General features: G+C 42.4%; 1 protein-coding gene across 3 annotated transcripts in view; it reads right to left on the bottom strand.

The window, feature by feature from the left end:
* ABCA5 (ATP binding cassette subfamily A member 5) overlaps positions 1-16,500 on the bottom strand; it is a 62,969-nt gene that overhangs the window by 37,076 nt on the left and 9,393 nt on the right. For all 3 annotated transcript variants that reach the window (XM_024981098.2, XM_024981099.2, XM_059878358.1), the window contains exons 2-9: positions 11,904-12,023; positions 10,666-10,870; positions 9,749-9,910; positions 8,327-8,415; positions 6,589-6,818; positions 4,685-4,826; positions 2,653-2,841; positions 733-880 (exon numbers count right to left, since the gene is read on the bottom strand). In XM_024981098.2, the coding sequence (XP_024836866.1) occupies positions 733-880; positions 2,653-2,841; positions 4,685-4,826; positions 6,589-6,818; positions 8,327-8,415; positions 9,749-9,910; positions 10,666-10,870; positions 11,904-12,005 (1,267 nt within the window). In that variant the 5' untranslated portion in view covers positions 12,006-12,023. The remainder of the gene's footprint in view (positions 1-732; positions 881-2,652; positions 2,842-4,684; positions 4,827-6,588; positions 6,819-8,326; positions 8,416-9,748; positions 9,911-10,665; positions 10,871-11,903; positions 12,024-16,500) is intronic.

Genomic DNA, 16,500 nt, shown 5'->3' with positions numbered 1-16,500 from the left:
TGGTCTCTTTTTGCCCAGTCTCCTTACATTCACTGGAAGTTAAGGTATAAGGTACAAAATACAATTACAATTACATTAAAAGCTGTTAACAGTGAAAACGACTTAGAGTGCTGCTAAGTCGCTTCAGTCGTGTCCGACTCTGTCCGACCCCACAGACGGCAGCCCACCAGGCTCCCCCGTCCCTGGGATTCTCCAGGCAAGAGCACTGGAGTGGGTTGCCATTTCCTTCTCCAATGCATGAAAGTGAAAACTGAAAGTGAAGTTGCTCGGTTGTGTCCGACTCTTAGTGACCCCATGGACCACAGCCTACCAGGCTTCTCCATCCATGGGATTTTCCAGGCAAGACTACTGGAGTGGGGTGCCATTGCCTTCTCCACGACTTAGAGTACTCAGCTAGAAAAAAATCTAAAATTAGGTTAACCCACAGGGAGCTCAACCTGGTGCTCTGTGACAACCCAGAGGGGTGGGATGGAGAGGGAGGTGGGAGGGAGGCTCAAAAGGGAGGGGACATGAATACATGTGGCTGATTCATGTTGATGTATGGCAGAAACCAACACTATATTGCAAAGCAATTATCCCACAATTAAAAATAAATGAATATTTCAAAAAGAATATTAAAAAATCAAAAACAATAAACCATTAATCTTGTAAGAAAAAAAAAAATTAAGGTAACTTTAGGTGGACAAAAACCTGAAAAATCTTTCACGTAAAATTCAGTGACTATCTGCGTACCTGGAACAACTTGATCAAGATAAACAGCCAAGAGGGCGTAGAAAATGCTGTTAAGAATCAGCATCATAATAGCAATGATTAGAGGACACGGGCCTTCAGTCAAATTAGAAACTAAAGCACCTTCATCAACGTCTTCTAAATGCATGACCTGAAAAACAGAAATGTCCACCTGATAATACAAAAATAGTCAAAAAATAAGCAAAAGCTAACATTATGTCCAGAGTCAAGAAACTGGGCCGCTTAGGAGATTAAATGGTCTAGCCAATGAGTAATATGAACTTACAAAGAAAACAATAAAACTTGACCGAAATATGAGTTAATCACAACAACACTTTCTGATCCTGTTTTTAAAGCTGTGTGTCAGTTTTTGCAGCATGTTTCTTTAGTGCTATGGCTATCAAATGAAATGAAAACTGATGCTAGCAAAAGGGTTTACGGTCCAGAGAAGTCAAACAAGTTATCAGAGGATAAACTTATGGTCAGCACCTTTCAACCCTGAAAAGGGAGAAAGTTCTATAACTAATTAACGCTATTAAATTATTCATAGCAGATGTACTGACAGAGCAGAGGAAGGACAGTAGTGCTGAGGTCTCGCCCAGGTTGCAGGCCCGCCATGAGGCAAACAGACTCTAACTGCACATGGAGGGTTTCAGCATCCCCGTCCGTGAAACAAAGGTGGATTACGTGGCACCGAAAGTCCTTCCCACTCAACACAAACCCGTGAACCTATAATCCTGTCTTTCTCAGTGAAGGGGAATGCAGTGGATACTCAGAACATGCAACACCAGCTTTGAGGTCTCAAATAATTCGCATCCGTTAAACTTGATATTCACAAACAATTCAAGTCCTGCAAATAGAAGTCTATCCAGCCAATGTGAATAATCTCTTATATGAAGTAATCACATTTTTTCTTCTTTATACATTAACTAAACACATGTTCTAATATATAAAGCAGTTTTTGTGAGAATTTTCCTCTTAGAACCTCACTGCTCTTAAAAACTAAGAAAAATCACATTATAAACACCAATGAACATGAAAGAGAAAGTTGCTCAGTCATGTCCAGCTCTTTGCGACCCCATGGACTATACAGTCCATGGAATTCTCCAGGCCAAAATACTAGAGTGGGTAACCTTTCCTTTTTCCCAGGGATCTTCCCAATCCAGGGATCAAACCCAGGTCTCCCGCATTGTGGGTGGATTCTTTACCAGCTGAGCCACAAGGGAAGTCCATAAACACCAATACTATTCAGGTAAAGACAATCCCCTGAGTCCTGAACTTATAAAATCCACCAGGGTTTCCCTGGTGGCTCAGATGGTAAAGAACATGCCTGCCAATGCAGGAGACCTGGCTTCAATCCCTGGGTCAGGAAGACACATTTTTCATGACCGTAGTAGTGAGATAAGAACTACGGTTGTCCAGGTACTAAGTCGTGTCCGACTCTTTGCAACCCCATGGACTGTAGCCTGCCAGGCTCTTCTGTCCATGGGATTTCCCAGCCAAGAATACTGCATGGAAGAGGGTTGCCATTTCCTCCTCCAGGGGATCTTTCCAACCCAGGGGTCAAAGCTGTGTCTCCTGCGTTGGGAGGTGAGTTCTGTACAACTGAGCCACCTGGTGCTTTAACCAGTGACTTCTAACAAGCTGAGTTGTTCCAATGAAACAGACTACTGAGTTTCATTAAAACAAAAAGTGGAGAGCTCGCTGATAAAAAGGTCATACAAATGAAAACCTTAAAAATGGAGAAAATATAAATGAAATCAATATAAAACGTTCTCTGGTTTTCAAATAGCATCCTTTCCCATGTTTATTGTAAAATAACTTTTTGCAAACCAAAGACAGGATTCATGGTAGTATAATACGCTGCATGGAAGTGGAGAGAAAGCAAGCATCTGGGAAAGCAAGATTAAACACTTTACGTACCTGTGCGATGCCAATCAGGAAAGTGCACTGACAGAAGGGACTGAGGAGCCACACTAACGATGGGGGGAAACTTTCCATGAGGACTATCAAGAGGCCAACAAATCCAAAAGCCACGGTGACTAAAAATTCAACTATTCCCACATGCTTTGATTTTTTAAAAAGAGGCGTCAGCATTAAAGCAAAAAACACCTATAAGATACAAATGTTAATGTTAATGCATTGTTCATATACACTGATGTAAAAACAAGATTAAATTTTTGCTTGTGAAAATACAAGCTATTTTCATTAGAAACTACATTCACTAAAATTCAATTAATTTCTAATTAATTCCTTGGTGGCTCAGTGGTAAAGAATCTGTCTGCCAATGCAGGAGACACGGGTTTGATCTCTGGGTTGGGAAGATCCCTGGAGGAGGAAGTGGCCACCCATTCCAGCATCCCTGCTCGGGAAATATCAAGGACAAAGGAGCCTGGTGAGCTATAGTCCACGGGGTCCCAAGGAGTTGGACACACACGTCTTAGCAACTAAAGAACAACAAATTTCTAAAGGTCATGCTGAGATATTTACTTTTCATACAAATAGTGCTATACATTAACAATATAAACTGACAAATATTTAAAACTGCTCTTATTCTATGTAATAGGCAAACATGACCATCTCAATTCCACAGAAACCAAAAACTATCAGGCATCTCTGCAGTTAGACATGTTCAAATACGAACAAAACAACTCAGCAAGCTTTCAAATAGAGGACCCAGCTTTTAATGTGTTGATAAGAAACAGAGGCAGTTAACAACCAGGCAACTATATAGAGAAGCATACACGTTATTTGAGGCAGGCTTCCATGCTGGCTCAGCTGGTAAAGAATCCACCCACAATGCGGTAGACCTGGGTTCAATCCCTGGATTGGGAAGATCCCCTGGAGAAGGGAAAGGCTACCCACTCTAGTATTCTGGCCTGGAGAATTCCACAGACTGTATAGTCCATGGGGTAGCAAAGAGTCAGACACAACTGAGCAACATTCACTTTCACATACATGTTATTTATAAATTATCATGTTAAAGAGCAGAGATGATAATCAAAATATTTCACAACTGATACAGCATGGGACGTGAGCCAATCAGAATGGAAACTAGGACCACGGAAAACAAAGGCTGGGGGCTTCTCTGGTGGTCCAGTGGCTAAGACTCCATGCTCCCCACGCAGGGGGCCCAGGTTGGATCCCTGGTCAGGGAACTAGACCCCACAGGCTGCAATTAAGACCCAGTGCAGCCAGATACATCCTTAAAGAAAGCAAGCAGCGCCTGGTGGTGCACAACTAGCATTTAGCCAAATACCCGGCCCGTACCAGCACTGTCAAAGAATTAAATTTACAAAGACGTATCTTTACACAGCATCATCCTGTAACACATATTACCTTGAAACGTTTAGGATTTCACGAAAACAAAAATAGAGTCTAGTATAAGACCATCTTGCTGCTGCTTCGTCGCTTCAGTCGTGTCTGACTGTGCTAGCCACAGACAGCAGCCAACCAGGCTTCCTGTCCCTGGGATTCTCCAGGCAAGAACACTGGAGTGGGTTGCCATTTCCTTCTCCAAGGCATAAATGTGAAAAGTGAAAGTGAAGTCGCTCAGTCGTGTCCGACTCTAGCGACCCCATGAACTGCAGCCTACCAGGCTCCTCCGTCCATGGGATTTTCTAGGCAAAAGTACTGGAGTGGGGTGCCATCTGCTCCACAAGACCATCTTAATGATGTATAAACCCAGTTATATGAAGATCATAAAAGACAGACTCAGAGGAAATATGTGTGGAATACATCATATGAAAACTAGTTAAATTTAAACTTGAGAATATTTTGTAACTTTCCTAAAAATGAGGAGGTACAATGATACAGCTCATTCATCAGAATTAACCGAGGAACAATCCTGTCTTTCGTGGGAAGTCGACTGGAAGTAAACCAAAACATAAGACTTTACTGTATTAATCAAATATTTTGACAGTTCTTTATTCCCATTTCAAGTGAAAGTACTTACGGATGATAAGCCATAGAGGAAAAAAAGGAGAAATATCACAAAGCAGCTACTCTGAGGGAATAAGGAAGACGCTGTTGCGATGACTGCCATGAGAAGGGACATGAGAAAAATCAAACTTGTGTAGAGAAGAACCCAGGAAAGCCTAAAAGGGGAACAAAGACACAGTTATGGCTAAATACACGGGCCTTAATAATTAAAAAAAAATCATTTTAAATAAAACTTCAGCTTTATTTTAGCCGTTTCATTCTTAAATTTAAGCCAATCACTTCATTTCTATGTATGCTCATGTACTGAAAATTAAAGCTCTTGTATGTAATGAAAAATATAGTACTGGTTAAGCTGTAGATAAAATTATCAAGTTATCATCTCATATAGAGATAAAATGGTGATTATCTTCCCAGGAGTCAAAAAAAACTTACAGATTTATAGCAAATCACAATTCATTTAAATCTAGTACTTTCAGAAGTTCAACAATGCACATTCTGATTTTCTTAAAATACAAAAGAGTTTAATGACTGACGATTTTCTTTATGGTACACACGGCAACTGAACTCTAACGGCTTTTGGTACTTTAGATAGTTGTAAAGGCCACCTTGCTAAGCAACAACGTTATTACTATGGAACTCAACGTGAGACAAAGATCAACAACAGATTCATCACACGGACTCAACGTTTTCCCTCAAATCAGAGCTCAGGGGATTTGAGCCTGAGTGACTGACTGCCCCACAGTCTATTATTTTGCTTTTGTTTTTCAAGTTAGCAGGTAACTTACTGCACAGCATCATAAAAACCACCAAAAGAGGGTCAAAAGATACCTAAACTACCAAAATTAAATCTAGCATTTTACAGAGGCAGAAATGAAGCACTGAGAAACTGATCTACCTAAATTCTTCCAGCTACTGTCTCCTCACAAAACATTTAATATTCCAGTGTGTCTCAGAGACTGACCACTAGTGAAACCCCCAGAGTAAGAAATGAGCAAAGACGATGTCACATGTCATATGGGGATAACCCCATATGTAATACGGTTCAGCTGCTGCATTGAGCTAAATGGAATAAAATGGTTGATAATAACAACTCATATTTGATAGTACTAACATCTCCGTCTAGTCAAGGCTATGGTTTTTCCAGTGGTCATGTATGGATGTGAGAGTTGGACTATAAAGAAGGCTGAGCGCAGAAGAATTGATGCTTCTGAACTGTGGTGTTGGAGAAGAGTCTTGAGAGTCCCTTGGACTGCAAGGAGATCCAACCAGTCCATCCTAAAGGAGATCAGTCCTGGGTGTTCATTGGAGGGAATGATGTTGAAGCTGAAACTCCAATACTTTGGCCACCTGATGTGAAGAGCTGACTCATTTGAAAAGACCCCGATGCTGGGAAAGATTGAGGGCAGGAGGAGAAGGGGACGACAGAGGATGACATGGTTGGATGGCATCACCAATTCAATGGACATGGGTTTGGATGGTCTCTGGGCATTGGTGATGGACGGGGAGGCCTGGCGTGCTGCAATTCATGGGGTCGCAAAGAGTCGGAGACGACTGAGTGACTGAACTGAACTGAATGTTTCCCCCAAAGTAAGGTCAAAATAAATGTTCTTACCGCATAGTGGGGAAAGTATGGAAAACATACTTGGAATTGTTTATAAAATTTCATGCCTCTATAAAATTATCATTGTACAAAAATGTTAATGTGCTCATTGGTGAACTTTTTCATTTGTTTCTCTGGAAATAATTATTTGCTGGAGCTTTGTGATGAGTCTCAAACTCCATGACAAAGGTGGGAACTGCAAGAAAAGAGGTTCAGGACCTCGTCGAGTCCAGTGAGTAACAAAACTGCAGTACTGAAGATTTGTAGAACTTTCGCAATTATTAACCACACTAAATAACAAAGTTTTATTAACATACCAAAAGGCCGTGTCATGAAGTCCCATTATCTTTAAAAACTCTTTTAACTTCTTCTCTTTTTCTGCTACGATATGAATTGCCAAAAAGTATCCAAAAGGTGAAAATGCTATAACTAGGTATATTAAAATTACTCCTCGGGGAAAGGTGTCTATTTCTACAACAGCCGTTTCTCCCATAAGAACAGCTTTAGTTGACTCCAGCTCTTTCCAAAAAGAAACATTGGTCTTCATCTACAATCAAGAAAATTTAAACACATTCAGTTAACTTAGTTCAGAGAGCAGCCCCTGAAATAATGAGACAATCACATCCCCAGAGTTAGTCCATAACCTACTGCAAACACAAGCCTCAGAACACTATGTACCAGAAACAAAGTGGCCGCCCCCAGTATCACGGTACTGCATAGAGCATTGCTGTCACGCATTCTGGAAGCATGTCAGAAAGTTTAAAGTTTGAAGTTGGGAAGTACACATGTTTTTATTAAATAATTTGTCAAAGAAAATAAAACTGCACAATAACCATCTTTAGTGACAGTTATGTATGCAACTTAATAAAAATACATGTTTATAAAATTGAGGAGTTAAAGAATGATGACAAGTGCCATGAAAGAATAACTCTCTTTTTAAAAAATGTTCTTTTAGGTAGTAAGTTCTATTGTTTACAAATATATATACATATGCAGCATGCATAGAGACAGGATAATAGAACTATGCATGCCCTATGACACTCTTCTGCCTCGTGTTCACGTGAACGGCTACAAGGAGCTCTGCTGCACCTGTTCGTGTGGTGAGGTCTGGGCTGTGGCAGCCAAGGTCTTTGGCCAAAACACAAACAGGTACTTCAGCACCGTCAAGGCAACATGCCCTCTACTTATTTCACAGTCATCAGCCTGCGCCTGTGTGTTACTGAACACTGTATCTACGATACGTTCCTGCCATGCTGGGAGAGCCCGCAGGACACATGTGTATCGTCTCATGCGGCTCTAACAGCGGCCCTGTCCAGTAAGCGTTACTTCTGCAGTCATTTCACGTGTAGCAGTCTAACAACCGACAGTGACAGGGCTCCCTCCCAAGGTCTGCGGTTCATTTCTACTAAAACGAGAAACACTGGGTCAGGTCTTCAGAGTCTAAACACAACATTTATACACAACAACTGGAGTGGCAGTATACTACTAAAACACAGGAACGAGAGCCCAACAGCCACAGTCTGAACTAGCTCTGCCACTGATCGACTGAGGCTTGGAGAGCCACTTCATCTTCCTGTGTGTCAAGTGCATAAATGAAATGCAGACAGAGCCCCAGCCTCACAGAGGTGTCAAGACTCAATGGGCTGGTGCTAGTACACAAGGGGGAAACAACGTTTTGCAGACGAGTGACAAATATCTGTTAAAAATAAGATCGACCACTATGATTAAGATAATAAAGGTAACTTCTTTAAACTAAGTTATTCTTATTCAAGGGGAAAAATCTGCAAATACAGGCCTTTCATAAATATTGCCTACAGACAGCACAGACAGGATAACACAGGCATACAGAGTGCTGAACAGTGTGCTTGGAGACCATGAAACAAAAGTGGGTTTCAAAAAAAATTAAATCAGAAAATATGGCTTCTTCCTTCTCTTTTTTTGTAAAGGAGCTGACCTGCGTGATGTAATTTGGTACACGTGACAGCAGTGAAATGAACTTCACCGGTGAAGACGTGGGGCATGGTATGAACCCTTGCCTTCCTTCAGCACCTTTACCTGTATGATGGCTGCGTCTATCGAGGCCTGCAGAACTGTGAACCCTGAGGACCAGAACTGGACGGCGTCACACGATGGGGAACAGCCAGCTACAGAGGAAACGCATGAGAGGTAAGGCTCAGCACAAGGAGGCAGCGCCCAGTGGGTCACCACAGCGACACAGCTGATCCCTCTCTGACAGAAACCACAGCGACACAGCTGATCCAGCTCTGACAGAAACCAGAGCGACACAGCTGATCCAGCTCTGACAGAAGCAACGAAAAGCTCTGAAAAGAGCAACTGCCCTCCAAAGGCAAACAAAGTCTATCACACCCCTTACTGTTTATTTGAAATGTTTGAAATCAGAGTTACGTGTTTTAGGATCCTGAGTAGTAAATGCACACAAATGGAAGCAAATAAATCAGTGGCTGCTGCTCAGGGGCTAAGTCGTGTCTGACCCTGTGCAACCCTAGGGACAGCAGCATGCCAGGCTCCTCTGTCCTCCACTATCTCCTGGAGCTTGCTCAACTCATGTCCTTTGAGTCTGTGATGCCATCCAACCACCTCATGCTCTGCTGCCCCCTTCGCCTTTTGCCTTCAATCTTTCTCAGCATCACGGTCTTTTCCAATGAGGTTTTTTAAAACAAGTCACTTTTCTGGCTTAAGGTAAGTCATTTTACAATGAATTATCAGCTTTAAAAGCTTTCCAGATGCAAAGGCAGGTCCAAGTGAAGAGCACAGAAAAAAAGGAAAATTATCTGAAGGCTTTTTGGAATCAAGTCACAAATATAAAACTTAATATAGTGACTTTAACATTGTTTCAATAAATGTTTTTGGTTGATAATTATTTTTTCAGAGGCTTAGGCATTGAAGGCTGTTTTCCATGTTTCAAACATAGAATTAATAAAGTTTATTGGTGGAAGAACTTGAGATTTTAAAATATGTACCATACCATGTACAAAAACAATTATGTGGAGAAAAGAACATAGACTTAGAAAGTCATATAACTCAAGATAAAATTGTTTAATATAAATTACACGTGCATGACTGCTAAGTCACTTAAGTAGTATGAGGCTCTTTGCAACCCCATAGACTATAGTCTGCCAGGCTCCTCTGTCCGTGGTATAATCCAGACAAGAATACTGGAGTGGGTTGCCATTCCCTTCTCCAGAGGCTCTTTCCAATCCAGGAATGGAACTGCAGGTGGATTCTTAACCACTGAGCCACTGGGGAAGCACAGTATAAATTATACTTCATATTATATATGTAGCTGTGGATACACAGATATACACACATGTTCTCATGCTAGAGTTGACAGTCTTCTGATCTGAATAATTATAGTTGGAAATTCCAATGTAGGACTCCATCAAAATTTGCATTTGAACTAAGAGCAATAAAGACATGCATTTAATTGATTTTCATGGACCATTTAGGGCTACTTGCCTCTTGAATCCATATAAACAGAAGATACTGGAATCGTATCAGGAAAAAACCGGAGCTCGTAGGACATGAAGTCTTTGAACACAACGCCTACAAAGGTGTCAGACTTGGAAAGACTAGATGTTACCAATTCTTTTTCATCTGCATATTCTTCAATAGTTACGACTATAAAATAACAAAACAAAACTAGCTCAAATACATGAATAGTTTATTACAGTACAACAGACCAAATTTACCTTTATACTTGATGAATGTAGTATTTTATAAGCATTTGTTGAATGCTCTAACTTCTTAGATAATGAATACAGCTCTTCTAAAAACCAAACTAAAAAGTAACAAACATCAAAGTTGTGCAATTTTACAGACACTATTTCTTTCTTATCTGTCATTTGACTATACATAAGTTATGTGTCAGTGTAACACATAAGCTATTAACATGATAAATTAGAGCATACACTTTACATGTAATATATGTAGTTCATTTACCTATCTCAAGTGAAACCATGAAATAACTCCTTGATAAATGAATGGATACTTTATTTTCAAATATTCCTTCTTAGGAAGAAAATTCCACAATCCTTCTCAGAAACAAAATACATATTTTGGTAACTATGATACAACTCTTCTTTGAATAAAAATTGACATTTAAACCCAGTATTGCTTATTTTATCCTATACGAATATGCTTGCTTTATAAATGGCCCATGATATAAAATATTAAAACATAGAGTATACTATAAATGAAAGTTTCACAAGAAACACAGGCCAGTAGAATCAAATGACGTTAACATTTTTTTAAAACTCTGTATGGTTAAAGGATATATACCTAAATGTTAAGAACGGTATTTACTCAATAAAGCAAACAGCACAACACAAAAGAGGCTGTCTGTAAGGGACAGGACCCACGCCAGCTCACAGTACCGTCAAGAAGGTGATCCACAGACACTTTCTGCATGACGCTCCTCGTGATGTTAGTCGCGGGCGTGAATCCAAGCACGACGTTGGTGAGGACGGACGCGTCCAGGGCACTGAGTTCTACATCAGGCACTTCTTCATATTTCTTATTTGGATGCATCATGCTAATTAATATTAACCAAAACAAAAAAAACAGTGGAAAAAGAATTTCCTGCAACACAGGAAACAAAATGATTACAAAGCATAACAAAGGCAGCAAAAGTCATCAAGCTTTCTATGAATATAACTAATACTAAGAAAAAAACATGAAGAACTTGGGTCTCCTTTCTTAAGCACAAAAAGTAAAAGCACTTCTATCCTAAAAGATATATTGTGCTGAACCAAACCCAACAGCAATAATTTTTCCTTTACATTCAATTTCACTAAAATATTTTAAAATTCAAGTCACCATAATATATTTAAGTGACATAAAAGCTAGTATTTAAACATCTGAGATTAATAATATCAAATATAATAATAAATTTATTCATATATAACTTTAAAGTGACTTACCAATTATCTATAACTCAAAGACACCATAAAAATGTTTTTGAGTCTGAATTAAGACTTATGTTTAATTATACCTAGATTTCTACTCCTAAAACTATACTCAGTTACATTCAATAATTGCCTTTAATGGGGATGAACTATTTACTGTTTCATCTTGCTGTTTAATTGTTCTGCCAAAAGAATAATACCATTCTGTCCTTTAAAATCATTATTGACTGGTCGTCCAGAGTTCTTACTTCCTTTTATCTCTTAGATCAATGTATGCTAAACAAATAAATATATAATAAAATGATGTATGCTTGTGGAGACGGATATGTGACATAATTGTAGTAATCCTGGCCAATTCAACCCAGAGTCCGAAAGATGGGAGGCCATGGGGAGGAAATGTGGAATAATGTTCCAGGAAGTTATTTGCAGAATTTATTTTTCACCTCATGAAACAGGAAATACATGCCTTGAGGTTCAAAATCAAGCACTGACATGAAAGTCACTAAATTTGGAAACTTATCAACATTTTTGACATTTAGAAAACGTTGGATAACTTAGATATTTTTTTCTGAGGCTAACACAGTAAGTTTTCACTTCGCAAGCAACATTATAATAAAAGTGCATGCAGCAGAACAAATCATCTCTTAAAGACAGGACACAGTGAGGTGAGACATGCTGCAGTGATGCACGGTGGCTGAGCAGCTCACCTGAGCACTGCTCTTCTTGGTCCTGCATTTCACCAGGTAATTCTTGAGGAGCAGCGTTCTCGTCTGCCTCCAGACCCCGTCTTCCCGAACTGCAGTCGCCATATTTTCTAGGCTAGTTTACTGGAGAAGGGAGAGTAGAGGGAAAAAATACTGCAACCACACAGTCACGTCTAGGCCATTCTTAATGTTAAAAACAGACAGACAGATGTCTGAGTCGCAGATCAGATAGTTAAGCACACTCCACACCATCTCTCCTACCTGGACAGGATGCACTGAACAAAATGAGAAGGTTCTGAAAGGTAAACAGCAGCTTGTGAAACCAGCGAGGGCCCACTGGGAATCTGAAAGCAGCAGGGAGGGAAAATGGGCAGACGAGCTTAGGGAAGCAGACCACTGCCCAGATGCAGACGGGTAGCTGGGTGGCACACGCGGGCAGATCCCAGCTGCACTGCAGAGGCTTCTGAAAACTAAACTGAAATTAGACCCGAAGCTCACAGACTGTGGGCAGAAACTTAAGACCCGAACCTAACCAGGTGGATGGCATGTTCGCAGAAGACACCAATGTTCTCTGCAGGATGAAAACAAAACTCGAGGTCTCACACCACCCAGCATCGTTCCACTCATGAGGCGTGTGGAAAACACCAACTCTGTTAGGAGAAGAAAACCCATAGATGCCAATACCAAGGTGACCCAGATTTTCAAATTATCTGACAAAAACCCTAAAGCAGCTGTTTAAGAGGTACTCCAGCAAACAATGGTAAGAAGACAATGAAAGAAAACACTCATTTCACTCTCGAAAACAACCCAAGTGTCAGCAAAGAAACAACACTTTAAAAGCAGCACCAAGTAGTAATTTCAGAACAGGAAAACACAGTAACAAGGCAAATCCACAGAAAGGGCTCAACAGCACAATGGAGACAAGAGGAAAACAGTCAGTAAACCTGACATAACAAGAGAAGCTATTCAGTCTCAAAAAGAGAGAGAACAAGCTGTGTGTGTTGTTTTTAAACAATTAACAGTATCGTTTCTCAGAGAACTGAGATAGGAAGAGTCTAACATTCAAATGGCCAGAGAGGGAGAAGTGTGTTAATGCTGGACAAATACTTAAAGAATTAATGGCTAAAAACTTCCACGATCTGGCCAGAGATGAAAAGCCTGAGTTTCAAGAAGCTTGACGAAGCCCATACAGGATAAATTGAAGAAGTCCACACTTAGACACATCATAACCCAACTGCTAAAAGTGAAAGACAGAGAAATCCTGAGAGCAGCCGGAGATTAACCACGTGCTTTGCTACAGGGCAGTGATGCTCCGAATGAGAGCAAATTTCTCGTAAGAAACTCCGGGGCTAACGGGGGGTGGGGGCGGGGGCGGTCCTCGTACAGAGCTGGCGGGGCGCAGAGAGGTGGCGCTGCTGAGACAAACACTGCCGCTGGTCCCCGAGGGGAAACCAGAATTCCTGTGTGACTCCACTCCTCCACTTGTAGGTATTCACCCAAAAGAACTGGAAACAGGAGCACAGACAAATGCGTGTGCACGCAGGGTCAGAACTGCCAAGACACGGAAACAGCCTGAATGTCTATCAACAGAGCGGGGGACAAGTGGAGGCGGTGCGCACACACGACTCACTGTTCAGCGCAAAGAGGAGTGAAGCACTCACACACGCTACGACGTGGGTGAGCCTCCGGAACGCTGCAGTGAGCGCTTAACAAGCCAGACATGAGAGGTCAAGCGTGAGCCCATCTACATGACATTTCCAGAACACACACATCCATAGAAATGGAATGTGGACAGTTGGTTGCTGGAGCAGAAGGGGAGAAAGCGCTTAGTGAGTCAGGGGTTTTACTTTGGAGCGACAGAAAAAACCTCACCTTTTTTTTTTTTTGAGCTGTATGACCTAAACCACCGCATCACAGGCCCAGTATCCCACTCCCAGGGTAAGCTGATCCTCTAGGGGCCCTTCTGCGAGTGGACCTCTGTTGGAACTATCTCTGCTCTTCAGAGAGGCTATGTGAAAGCAGCAATCAGAGTGGCCAGCCCCCCACTGGTTCCCTCCAGGGGCCTTATCCCCATCTGCTTGCCCCTATAACCCAGAATGCCTGCAAACTAAAAGGCATTGAGCGGGCAGCTCGGAGGAGACGCCCAGACAGTTCTGCTAAGCCTCCTTCCGGGGCAGAATTCGCTGCCTTGCTTTATATAAACGCATCTGATGGGAGCCACTGGGATGACTCCCGTCCACAACAATCACCATCTATTCCAGGCTGGCTGGCCATCTCCTCCTAGATAAAAAGCAGGCGACTTTTTAGAGGCAGCTCATCTTAACCCCCAAAAGTCAATATACATAACTAAAGTTGGGATCAAATAAACATCCTCTTTACAGGTACAGAAGACAGACAAAAGGGTTATTTTTTTAATTTAACGACTGGATTACAGACAACTTTTCTCTGTGCTTTTTTTCTATTTTCCCATCAATATGTGTTCTTTAGACAGTGGGGAAAAAAAAACAAATTACACAATTAGACATACTGTAAAAATAAGAAATGAGTAAATTAAAAAAAGCAAAATTAAAGCAGTCAGGAAAGGAAGATACACTAAAAATAAATTCTTCTAACAGCCTCATGGATGTTATATCAGATTCTGTAAAGAACTGGTAATCTTCTCGAGGCTGATGAAAGAAAGGAAGAATGGAAGGAGGGGACTGGGAGGGAGACAGGCAGATGGGTCATACTTGTTCAAGGATGACTTCCTACAAAACAAACATAGAAACACTAACCAGCAGAGCAGCAAGAACAGCCTCAAGTCCTCCGCAAAGCACACTGATTTAGCGTAGTGGGTGCCACTGAATTATTCATTCGAATTGAACGCTGCATGCTTTGTTCTTTGTTTTTAGAGAATGGGCCCCTCGTAAGGCAGCTGATGGACTCCCAGTAGTTTTCCTCCTTTGAGAAGTGCTCCCTGAACTCAATTAGAGTTGATGGCCTTGCCTGAAGTCCAGAAACCTCTGCACCTGCCCACCGCAGTCAGGGCTTCTTAAACCATCACCGTCACCCCTACTGCCACTGAGCTGTGCCAATTAAATCTTCTTCTGGCAGCATGGAAGTTTTAACTAAGAGAGCAGGGCTTGGGGATCGTGGAACAGAGTAATAGAAACACCTAAGAGAGTTCATACGTTCTTGGTACTAAGTTTTCCCCAAAGGTTTGGTACCTACTGTGCCCAAAACTTGATTCTTCTTCCTTGGAGTATGTGAAATGCCCTGATACCCACCCAAAGTATTTCATTTTCCCCTGAAGGCAGCCAGACCAGACAGTTTCTGTCTCTGCTATCAATGGACTCAACCAGCGTAACAGGATAATGTGCTCCTGACTCCATGGTTAGGACGCTCCCAAGGGTAACCAAGACTGTCCAAGTGAAGCACAGCAGTAACCCAGGGAGACGCCCCACGCCTGCCCACCTCCCCACCCACGAAGGGCAGGGCACCGACGGGCGTGAGCGTGCAGGGCGGCAGAAAGCTGAGGACTGCTGTTGCAAAGGTTTTCAAGTGGCTTAAAAAGTAAGATTAACAGGGAAGCATCTCTGCAGAAGATGACACAAGACAACTAAGCAAAGAAGTCACGCTGGTGTCTGTTCAGCCTATTTGCCCCTTTCTTCCAAAGCAAAGTCCCAGGACTTCCCTGGTGGTAAGGTGGTTAAGACTGTGTGCTCCCAACGCAGGGGACTGGGGTTTGCTCCCTGGTTGGGGAACAAGATCCTGCATGCCACAACTGCAGCCACATACACACACACGCACACAGACACACACACACTGACACACGCACAAACACGCGCACACACACAGTCCTGCACACACATACACACAGACCCACACACAGTCCTGCTGCACACACACAGACGCACATAGACACACACAGACACACAGTCCTGCTGCACACACACAGATGCACACACACACACACAGTCCTGTACACACATACATGCACACACATACCCACACAGACACACACAGTCCTGCTGCACACACACACACACACAGATGCACACACACAGACACATACACACAGTCCTGCTGCATACACACACACACACTGACACACACAGTCCTGCTGTACACACACACACACACACTGACACACACACAGATGTGCACGCACAGTCCTGCTGCACATACACACTGACACACACACAGATGTGCACGCACACACTGACACACACACAGTCCTGCTGCACATACACACACACTGACACACACACAGATGTGCACGCACACACTGACACACACACAGTCCTGCTGCACACACACACAGTCCCTTCTTCAGCAGAAGGTGCTTTCCCCCGTCCTCCTCCTGCCCCGAGCTCCATCCCAGATGGATTACCTCCCCATCGCTCTTCCTCAGCCAGAGTGCCCTCCACCACTTTGTGCTCAAGTCTCTCAGGGAGCAGGGCTTCCCAGGAGGCTCAGTGGTGAAGCATCTGCCTGCAGTGCAGGAGCCCCAGGTTCGATCCCTAGGTCGGGAAGATCCCCTGGAGAAGGAAATAGCAACCCACTCCAGTACCCTGTCTGGGAAATCCCAAGGACAGAGGAGCCTGGTGGGCTACAGTCC

The sequence above is a fragment of the Bos taurus genome, chromosome 19 (genome assembly GCF_002263795.3).
Source record: "Bos taurus isolate L1 Dominette 01449 registration number 42190680 breed Hereford chromosome 19, ARS-UCD2.0, whole genome shotgun sequence".
Lineage (NCBI taxonomy): Eukaryota > Metazoa > Chordata > Mammalia > Artiodactyla > Bovidae > Bos > Bos taurus.
The sequence above is the reverse complement of the archived record's forward strand: the minus strand, read 5'-3'. Positions and strand labels throughout refer to the sequence as shown.